At 43.4% G+C, this 11,398-nt stretch overlaps 1 protein-coding gene across 3 annotated transcripts in view; it reads left to right on the top strand.

The window, feature by feature from the left end:
- The first annotated feature begins 1,989 nt into the window (after positions 1-1,989).
- LOC110491162 (solute carrier family 25 member 33) overlaps positions 1,990-11,398 on the top strand; it is a 28,866-nt gene continuing 19,457 nt past the window's right edge. For 2 of the 3 annotated variants that reach the window (XR_005036623.1, XM_036947752.1), the window contains exons 1-3: positions 1,990-2,247; positions 5,343-5,525; positions 10,018-10,095. Coding sequence is in view for 2 of the 3 variants with exons in the window: in XM_036947752.1 (XP_036803647.1) it covers positions 2,204-2,247; positions 5,343-5,525; positions 10,018-10,095 (305 nt within the window). In the remaining variant the exon portion in view is untranslated. Of the gene's footprint in view, positions 2,248-3,690; positions 3,714-5,342; positions 5,526-10,017; positions 10,096-11,398 lie in introns of those variants that run through there. The other variant, XM_036947753.1, reaches the window with a different exon arrangement.

Raw genomic sequence — 11,398 nt, 5'->3', positions numbered from 1 at the left:
CCTACTCTGGGGAAACGAGCAACAAAACGTTCATAAGAAGACATCAGAATTTCAGTTAATCATTACTCTCAACAAAACGCCTCGTGGATGTGGGTAAGAATGACCGTCTTAAACCTCTCTGGAGTTTCTGGGCAGGAAGAACCTGATACTGAAGCTATTTCCCCTTGGTAAGAATGTGAGCCATCCAATGACATTCCACCTCTTACACACCTCCATACCTGGGTTCAACCACTATTTCAAATCTTTCAAAAATACTTTGAGCATTTGTTTTAGTGCCAGATGGTCGACGTTTGTGTTAGTTTTTTTTTTTGTCTTTCTGATTGGTTCCATTTCAACAGGCACACTCAATCAAGCATATCCAATAGTGCTTGAACCCGGGTTTGCACACCCTCACCTCTCATTGGCTGGCTGGGTGGGCTGGCTGGCTGGCCGCTCAGTAGACACACAACACTCCATGTCACGTGTCTACAGACCTCTTTCGGATGCCACAGTGAATGGTCATGGTGTCCAGGTGTCATGTTCACCCCCTAAACTAAAATGGAAGAACGATATGTGTGTATATATATATATATTTTTTTTTTATGCCTGCTTGTTTTAGGGGAAAAGTAGAAGTAGGTAGATGATTGGCATACAGGCCTACTGTAAGACAAAAGGGGGTTTACTTTGTTCTCAAACAGGTGAAGGTGCTGTGCAGTATTAAAACCAAAACCAATCATTGGTGATTAACATATTTGCCCCCTGCTAAAAATTGTCATCCAGATGTTATGAAAACAAATGTTTTTTGTTGTTGTTGTTGTTGTTGTGTGGTGAAAACTGGGACGTTTGTAACTTATTGATCAGTATCCAGAATCGCAGCCTAGGAGGTAGCCATGAATTCACATATCGGTTCACTTTTGTAAATTAGTCATAAACCTAGCAGCAGACAATTGGTCTGTTGAAAACTGGAAAAAGCCAGCCTGTGGCCCAGTACAAATCAAGCCTTTACCCTTTCAATAGGTGGGGGTAGGGGGGTTGTTGTGCTGAAGTGGTCACAGGTATAGACCATAGACTTAGATAGACATCGTATCATTGTATCTGTCTCATTATGGTGTCTGAGAGAGCATGGGTCATGTCCATTTTGAAGTAGTCCATTTTCTTCTACTACTTCTATGAGTTGGTAAACAAACTGAAAAGGTGCATACTGCCCCCTGGAGGGTGTTGTTTGAACAAGTATAAAGCCAAGATTGGCAATTTTTTACCTTTATTTAACTAGGCAAGTCAGTTAAGAACAAATTCTTGTTTTCAATGACGGCCTAGGAACAGTGGGTTAACTGCCTGTTCAGGGGCAGAACGACAGATTTGTACCTTGTCGGCTCGGGAGTTTGAACTTGCAACTCTTCCGGTTACTGGTCCAACGCTCTAACCACTAGGCTACCCTGCCGCCCCAATTTACATTCCATAATTTACAGTTATGGAATGTTTGCTCACGAGTATAATTAATTGGCTGATCCCTCCTGATGACCTGGAAGGAAATAAGCGATCCTTCCTTAACCCATAGGAATCCCCACCCAGTTGACTACTTTAAAATGGTGGAAGCCCTCAATGGCAATGTCCATGCAAAAAGTTGGGTTATCCACACCTAGAGGCCTCTATCATTCTCTATGGTGTGGAGACCTTCAGCTCTATGGATTGAGAGCTAGCCTTGTGTGTGTCCACTAGTTGAATCACTCTGTATGCATTAAGATAGCTTTCTGTCCTCTCTCCTTTATGTTCTCTCGTAGTACAATGGCTCAGTGAAAGTAACGTTATATGGCAATTGCTTCCACCTGTAAAGTTATTTTTATCAGTAACATTGACTAAGGGTAGAATAGGACATCAGACTTTGAGTACATTGTTTCTATTGGATACTATTCATTTCTCTTTGTTGTCAACTGTTCTGTCAATCAATTGGTCAATCTTCTTTCCATAAATAAAAGAGACACCCCCTGTGCTGTTGTCAGACCTCTCTACGTCACGGACAACTCCCCCTACCAGCCCCCCATGACGCAAATTAATTAATCTCTTCAGATGCTGTTGCAGCAGAGTTGGTCCTATTCAGAGAAAGCCGGGTGGAGGACAACAGTTGATGAGCAAGAAAAGCCACATTGAAGTCTCTGATTTATAAATATTATATTTACGGGAAGAAAAATAAGATTATGGTTATAGTGTTTTAAAAAAACCCAAAATGGCACAGAATAATAATACGTTATTACATCTCTTCGCGGGGGGGTAAGTCATCCTATCCGACCTTTTTTCCCTCTCAAATGTGACAGCTAGATAGCGTAGCTGAATATTTTTATTGTAAGGGAAGTTACAGTTGCTAGCTATTTGCCTCTCGTTCCCGATGGCGTGAGAAGGGCTAGCTGGTTAGCTAGCTACAACATGCGTTTGTTAGCTACATGTAATGATGTACAATGTCAATGTGTTTCAGACGAGTTGTTTTGTTAACTGGTTAACTAGTATATGTTTACTGGGGTGCGTTCGATAAACTCGCTTCGGCTTTTACTTTCGATTTTAGAGCGCAGAATTAACTGATGCTTTTACGAACGCACCCCCTTTTTTAGTATCATCCGTTTAATTTGAACCGGTACCGGCTGGGTATCTCGTCCTATACCTCGTCTCGTCAAGCAAATGTACAGGTTCAAGAGTAGTTATGCAATGTCAGGTGGCCAATTAGTATCATTCTCACTGTTATTAATCGACCGCATATTGATTTCTGAAGCGAGCTAGCCGCTATTCTAGCTATCACGTTAACATTTACGTTCGCTAACTTTATGCATGAAATGTGGGCATCTTTGTGATGCTGTCTATTTCTATAAAGTTGATAACACTTGAGATATAATAAAACACCAGCGTCGTAAATATCAAGATGATGAATGTTTTTAATTTGATGTGGTATTAATGTCAAGTGGCGCAGTCTTTCTGACCCTCATTAACGTCACATGGTTGCCACAACTCTTTGCCCTATTTCTAAAATGTATCTTCGTAAAATCAGATTTTAAACCTAACCAATAGCACTAACCTTATGCCTAACCTTAACTTTTTTTAAAATTAATCATCGTTTTTTTTTTATGTATTATCTTCATGAGAGTTTCCCAAAAAGTCGGTCCGAGGCTCCGTGCATGTTTTGTTATGTTGTCCTAACACTACACAGCTGATTCAAATAACCAAAGCTTGAAGATGAGTTGGTTATTTGTCCTAACACTACACAGCTGATTCAAATAACCAAAGCTTGAAGATGAGTTGGTTATTTGTCCTAACACTACACAGCTGATTCAAATAACCAAAGCTTGAAGATGAGTTGGTTATTTGTCCTAACACTACACAGCTGATTCAAATAACCAAAGCTTGAAGATGAGTTGGTTATTTGTCCTAACACTACACAGCTGATTCAAATAACCAAAGCTTGAAGATGAGTTGGTTATTTGTCCTAACACTACACAGCTGATTCAAATAACCAAAGCTTGAAGATGAGTTGGTTATTTGAATCTGCTGTGTAGCGCTAGGACAAAATAACAACGTGCACCAAGGGAGGGGGGGGCCACAGTTTGGGGAATCCCTGATTTATAGAGCATGCTAAGTGCTAAACTAGCAAACTGTCTCCGTGTTAGCTACTGCAGCTTACACAATGGCCGACTCTAAACTATACATAGAAAACATTTGATTCTGCCATAGAGGGGAAAGAGGATCTTAAGGTACCCGTCCTAAAAATGTATATTAGCTAATATATATCTAGCTACACTAGCTAGCAAGTCGTGAGAGAGAGCGAGAGCGAGTCCAACCATCTCTTTAACCTGGAAGCTGAAACCTTGTTTTGGAAGCCAGTACTTATCACTCAATCAGTCAAGGTCATCCATTGACAGCTGTTGACATTTGGGAAAGCACCATTCAATACCTAGCGCCGATATTGCATTTACTACACACTGATACTATATTAATCCCACAGAGGAATAGAAATCCCAGTCATATGTAGTATATCTATCGTGTGTGTGTGTGTGTGTGTGTGTCTGAATATCTTAGCCAATGACAAGAAGTACCAGAATGGTGATAATAACTTTATTTGTCATATCATGATATGATAATTCAAAAAAAAGAAGATTAGTAGCTACTTCACACACCCCATTGTGTATCTACAGTTGATTGGAGCAAACGGATTAGTTTCCTCTTATCATTTCAGACAGTACTACATTATTTTTTTTGCTTGAGATCCTACATCCTAGTTTCACTTGTCCTGCAGGTCCTGGTACTTTGCATAGGCTGCCACGGTGCAGTGCACTTTCCAGGCATGACATTGAGAACTAGTCTATATTTACATAGGACTCTCACAGGCCCTTCATTTGTAAATGAATGCCCAGTGAGTGGTAGTTTCAAATGTAAACATTTAACTTTGAGTGTCAATCAGGGCATCTGGCCTGTAGCCATTTTACGGTTAGTTCCCAAGGGTGCGTAGGGTTATGTGACTCTGTATCATTTATCTTATCTTATGGTGTCCCAGGCCGCTAGGAGGAATGACATGATAAACAGTGAATGGATGTCTAGCTGGGTGTTAGGAATTGGAATCCCTTGCATTTGGCAGTTGACCTGCCCTTTAGACACAGAGTACAGGGCAGGCAGTACAGGATTGACACACTAGATGAAGCTTATGCTAAACTAATCTGATTCTGTCTCCCGTCTAAACTTGTCTTGGATGGACAGGGGTTGTAGACAGCTATTTTTATGATGTCACTCGAGACTATCCCTGACTTGTTACGGTCATAAATTAAATAAAGTGCATGGTTTGGAGAGTTAAACGTCTATTAGGCTCAGGATATAGAGAGAGTGAGCAATTCCAGTCCTCGAGGGTCTAATTGGTGTCACAGTTTTGCCCCCAGCTAACACATCGGACTCCAATAATCACCTAATCACGACCTGCAGTTTTAGAATGCAATTTGATTCATCCGCGGTGTTTGCTAGGCATGGAGAACAAGTGTTACACCCATCGGGCCTCGAGGACTGGAGTTGCCCACCCCTGGACTATAGGGATGCCTTTTTTTTGTGTGTTCTACCCCTGACACATAAAAAAAAAAAAACCTGGTCACTCATTTGTCAGCAAACATTCTGCACCTCTGGCGGTAATCCACTTCTGGTAATCTTTTACGCGGGTTACTTGAGCTCCGTCTCTGTTGTCCTCCGCCATGTTAGTAATTTATTAATAATGCCATATTGATTCGTTTGCCTTTTCTCGTTAAAGATGTAGTGCAGATGACTTAAAAGCCCCGACCTATATATTGTTGTTACCGTGTTATAGAAATGTTGTCAACAAATGTTCAACTTCCTCTCTGCAGATGTAGCGGCACGGTGGGAGCCATTGTGACTTGTCCTCTGGAGGTGCTGAAGACCAGGTTGCAGTCTTCAGGCATCACGCTCCGGCCCATGTTCCAGGTCCAACTGGGCACTCTCAATGGTACTGGGGTCATCAGACCAGGCTCAGGCACCATTACACCACCTGGCCTGCTGCAGGTCTTACGGTAAGGGGTTGTCCCTTTTCTTCTTATTAGTGTGGCGCTAGTCTACTATGGGTCTTAGGGTAAGGGGTTGTCCTTCCTTATTAGCATGGGGCTAGTCTACTATGGCTTTTACGGTAAGGGGTTGTCCTTCCTTATTAGCATGGGGCTAGTCTACTATGGGTCTTAGGGTAAGGGGTTGTCCTTCCTTATTAGCATGGGGCTAGTCTACTATGGGTCTTACGGTAAGGGGTTGTCCTTCCTTATTAGCATGGCGCTAGTCTACTATGGGTCTTAGGGTAAGGGGTTGTCCTTCCTTATTAGCATGGGGCTCATCTACAATGGGTCTTACGGTAAAGGGTTGTCCTTCCTTATTAGCATGGGGCTCATCTACAATGGGTCTTACGGTAAAGGGTTGTCCTTCCTTATTAGCATGGGGCTAGTCTACTATGGCTTTTACGGTAAGGGGTTGTCCTTCCTTATTAGCATGGGGCTAGTCTACTATGGGTCTTACGGTAAGGGGTTGTCTTTATTATTAGCACGGGGCTCATCTACTATGGGTCTTACGGTAAAGGGTTGTCCTTCCTTATTAGCATGGGGCTAGTCTACAATGGCTTTTACGGTAAGGGGTTGTCTTTATTATTATCATGGGGCTCATCTACTATGGGTCTTACGGTAAGGGGTTGTCCTTCCTTATTAGCATGGGGCTCATCTACAATGTGTCTTACGGTAAGGGGTTGTCCTTCCTTATTAGCATGTGCTCATCTACAATGGGTCTTACGGTAAGGGGTTGTCCTTCTTTATTAACATGGGGGCTCATCTACAATGGGTGTTACGGTAAGGGGTTGTTCTTCTTATAATAGAGGGAAATGGAAATGGCGTCTTTTTGTAGGCACTCCTCCATTGTTCGTTGGACAAAGCCTATGGGGAAAATGTATGGCTTTTTGGCTAATCGCTGAATATAAGGTCTGAGGTAAACACAGGTTTAGGAGATCGTATACGTTTTGTTCTATGAGATAAGCTACATCAGCTACATCAGTCACTTTTTGTCAATTCTGAAGCTCACATGAAGTCTTCATCATTCATAGAGGTCATGTTAACTGACTGATATTATCTCATAGAACAAAACATGAAGTCTTCATCATTCACAGAGGTCATGTTAACTGACTGATATTATCTCATAGAACAAAACATGAAGTCTTCATCATTCACAGAGGTCATGTTAACTGACTGATATTATCTCATAGAACAAAACAGGAAGTCTTCATCATTCATAGAGGTCATGTTAACTGACTGATATTATCTCATAGAACAAAACAGGAAGTCTTCATCATTCACAGAGGTCAGATCTCCTAAGCCTGTGTTCACCTCAGACCTTATTATTGTCGTCTATCCCACAACCTTATTCTTTCCCCAATTAATTTCCCCCATAGGAATGACTGAACCAACCAGAAGTAACTCATTACTGGTTTTTAGGGCTACAAGATGGCGAGCTCAATTAACGTGGGGACAGTCTCTACTGTGGGTCTTACGGTGAGGGGCTCGTATAAGTGAGGGGGAACAGGAGGCCGCCGAGGGCAGGACAGCTCGTAATAATGGCCGGAACATGGGGGAATGAAGTGGCATTAACTACATGGAAACCACGTGCTTGATATAGTTGTTACCATGGAGAGAAAATATATAGTTTCCATGACGTCAACAATCCTTTGATTCTAAGCCAACCCTGCCTGTTTTACACCACGGTGGCGCACGCATCATTTAAAAAAAAAATTTTTTTTGGCTAAACAACCCCACCCGTCTATAGAAGGAGACAAGTGAACAGCGCCACAGCAGGAAGAACTAATACCACAGCCTCGTGTAGGACCAGGATATGATCAACTTTCACCCCCCCTGCGTTCCCTGCCCATAACAATGTAGTGACCGATCCACTTGGTATAGTACTCTCCTGATTGCCAGATGCCCGCTGTTCCAGCTGTCAGTGGATGTGGTTTCTGACCGTTTTTTTTGTTTGTTGCAGAAATTCTTCAAGTTGTGCAAACCCACAGTTTTCGTGGTCTCCGACAGTCCCGCAGGTGTAGAATCCGGATTGGACGTACTGCCAAATTCTCTAAAACGACATTGAAAGCGGCTTATGGTAGAGAAGAAACATTATACATTCTCTGGCAACAGCTCTCTCTGGTGGACATTCCTGCAGTCAGCATGCCAACTGCTCTCTCAACTTGAGACATTTGTGGGGTTGTGCTGTATGACAAAAAACTGCACTTTTTAGTTGTTTGTATTGACCCCAGCACAAGGTGCACCTGTGTAATGATCATCCTTTTTTTAATCAGCTTCTTGATATGTCACACCTGTCAGGTGGATGGATTATCTCGGCAAAGGAGAAATGCTCACTAACAGATGTGTTAGAACAAATTTGTGCACAACATTTGAGAGAAATAAGCTTTTTTTTTTTTTTTTTCATTTGGACCTTTTTCTGGAATCTTTTATTTCAGGTCATGAAACATGAGACCAACACTTGTTGTGTTTTTATATTTTTTGTTCAGTATAAATTAATCTTCTATAAAGAAGTATTTAAGATTAAAGACTGAGAATCCTGCTCTGATCTAATCTCTCTTCGCCAGCTGTGGGGAGCACAGACACACTGCCGCCTCCACCACAGAGCATGTTGGGAATGTGTTTTACTACTAGGAAGGCAGGCCAGGACACACACGTACAGTGAGTGAGTGAGTTATGTAAGTGCTGATGCCACCTGTGGAAATGTCCCTCGCCTGAGGCTCACGGCCTGTTTTGGGCAGGAAGCAAGCAGGGTTGCCTCAGTCCACAGAGGGTGTTTAAAACTAGTTTAAAACAAGTTTGACACAGACAACAACACATGGAATAACATGGAATAAACAAGTCAGTGACACAGGAGAGAAAAAAGAAAGTCTATATACAGTGTGTGCAAAATGCATGAGGAGGTAGGCAATAAATAGGCCAATAGTAGCGAAGAATTACAATTTAGCAGATTAACACTGAGTTGATAAATGAGCAGATGATGATGTGCGAGTAGTGATACTGGTGGGCAAAAGAGCAGAAAAGTAAATAAAAACAGTATGGGGATGAGATAGATAGATTGGGTGGGTTCTTTACAGATGGACTATGTACAGCTGCAGCGATCGGTTCGCTGGTGTGAGAGCCATGGTGTCACTGTGCCTCTGCCAAATTGAACACGAAGAGGAAGCTGTGCTGAATTGACCACTTCTACTGTGCTCTGGGGGTTTCTCATGTTTCTCACTTCAAGGATTTAGAGCTTGAGGCCTTTGGCTGACTGACTGAACCAGTGTGGGCAGGACTCCCGCTGAATGGGTGATTGGCTCAAATAATATTGTCAACCGGTTTACCCAGTGCAGTTTGGACATGAGCCATTGCAACTCATAAGTTACACAACAGCCTTCAAGTATCTGTTTTGGTTCATTTAGCCAATCATTGTTGTATTCAAAATCCTTGTTTTGTTTTTTTCCAATGTGAGAAGTTCATGCTTGGTTGTTGTCTTTACTTTGGCGATATAACTAACTCTGTAAGTCCGTATTGTGCCGCGTAGTAACATGAACAGTGTTTTTCTTTTAGGCCTAGTTGACTAAAATGACGTAGTTACAGTGAGGGAGAGGGGACCAAAATGTGCGGGCAACATTGTCCTAGAAAACAGCTGTGCTTTTATATAGCAGAGAGTGGGACTTATGCATCAGCCGACCTGTAGGTGTGTCCACCCACCTGGCTCATACCTGTCGGGGTGTCCACCCACCTGACTCATACCTGTCGGTGTGTCCACCCACCTGACTCATACCTGTCGGTGTGTCCACCCACCTGACTCATACCTGTCGGTGTGTCCACCCACCTGACTCATACCTGTCGGTGTGTCCACCCACCTGACTCATACCTGTCGGTATGTCCACCCACCTGACTCATACCTGTCGGTGTGTCCACCCACCTGACTCATACCTGTCGGTGTGTCCACCCACCTGACTCATACCTGTTTGTCAGCTACTGGCATAAAGGTCATCCTTTTCTAGGGTCATAAATAAGTGTGCGTGAGAACGATACCTGTGTGTATGTGAGAACGATACCTGTGTGTATGTGAGAACGATACCTGTGAGTGTGTGAGAACGATACCTGTGTGTGTGTGAGAACGATACCTGTGAGTGTGTGAGAACGATACCTGTGAGTGTGTGAGAACGATACCTGTGAGTGTGTGAGAACGATACCTGTGAGTGTGTGAGAACGATACCTGTGAGTGTGTGAGAACGATACCTGTGAGTGTGTGAGAACGATACCTGTGAGTGTGTGAGAACGATACCTGTGAGTGTGCGAGAACGATACCTGTGAGTGTGTGAGAACGATACCTGTGTGTGAATTTTACGGAACAAACTCAGAAGAATCTTCTGCAAAAAAAAAGATTCATCACAATGAGAAACTTTCTTTTTTTTTTTTTTTTTTATCAATGAAAAATGTATTTTTAAAAAAATGTTCCCATTTCTAGGTCAATTCTAGAAAAAGAGGGTCCAAGGTCTCTTTTCCGGGGACTGGGTCCAAATCTTGTCGGTGTCGCCCCTTCAAGGTAAGCCCACCCTGCAGTCCACCTTCTACACTGCATTTAGCAGAGTGGATTTGGTGGAAGTACTGTTTTGGGTGTGGATGTGTTTCTAGCTTTCCGTGTGCACTAACATGACACACACACACACACACACCATGCCATCTCAATTGACAGATGGTTAGACTTTAACAACTGGGCAGGAACAATATCTTACGACAACACCATTTCCTAATAACGGGGTTTTCCTTTGTTTCACTGTGTTGGTGCGAAAGGCCCAGATTACCCCAACCTGGGCCCAGTTATTATTATGTTTTCTAATCTAACCATCTCCTAAGGATATGGGGAAATAGTTGGCCTTTTCTTAAAATGAAAGGCCAATAATCTACTGGAGTGATGTGACACCTAGAAAGTCTTCTTTCCGTTAACTTCAGCATCTGGTTACCAATCCTCCAATCACTAATGAGCTCCAGTAACCTCCTGTGGTGATAGGATGGCAGCTCCAGTAACCTGTGGTGATAGGATGACAGCTCCAGTAACCTGTGGTGATAGGATGACAGCTCCAGTAACCTCCTGTGGTGATAGGATGGCAGCTCCAGTAACCTCCTGTGGTGATAGGATGGCAGCTCCAGGAACCTCCTGCGGTGATAGGATGACAGCTCCAGTAACCTCCTGTGGTGATAGGATGACAGCTCCAGTAACCTGTGGTGATAGGATGACAGCTCCAGTAACCTCCTGTGGTGATAGGATGACAGCTCCAGTAACCTGTGGTGATAGGATGACAGCTCCAGTAACCTCCTGTGGTGATAGGATGGCAGCTCCAGGAACCTCCTGTGGTGATAGGATGGCAGCTCCAGTAACCTCCTGTGGTGATAGGATGACAGCTCCAGTAACCTGTGGTGATAGGATGACAGCTCCAGTAACCTCCTGTGGTGATAGGATGACAGCTCCAGTAACCTGTGGTGATAGGATGACAGCTCCAGTAACCTCCTGTGGTGATAGGATGGCAGCTCCAGGAACCTCCTGTGGTGATAGGATGGCAGCTCCAGTAACCTCCTGTGGTGATAGGATGACAGCTCCAGTAACCTGTGGTGATAGGATGGCAGCTCCAGTAACCTCCTGCGGTGATAGGATGGCAGCTCCAGTAACCTCCTGTGGTGATAGGATGACAGCTCCAGTAACCTGTGGTGATAGGCTGGAAGCTCCAGTAACCTCCTGTGGTGATAGGATGACAGCTCCAGTAACCTCCTGTGGTGATAGGATGGCAGCTCCAGTAACCTCCTGTGGTGATAGGATGGCAGCTCCAGGAACCTCCTGTGGTGATAGGATG

Source organism: Oncorhynchus mykiss, chromosome 16 (assembly GCF_013265735.2).
Source record: "Oncorhynchus mykiss isolate Arlee chromosome 16, USDA_OmykA_1.1, whole genome shotgun sequence".
Classification (NCBI taxonomy): Eukaryota; Metazoa; Chordata; class Actinopteri; order Salmoniformes; family Salmonidae; genus Oncorhynchus; species Oncorhynchus mykiss.
Note: the sequence above shows the minus strand (reverse complement) of the source record. Positions and strands in the feature narration are given on the sequence as shown.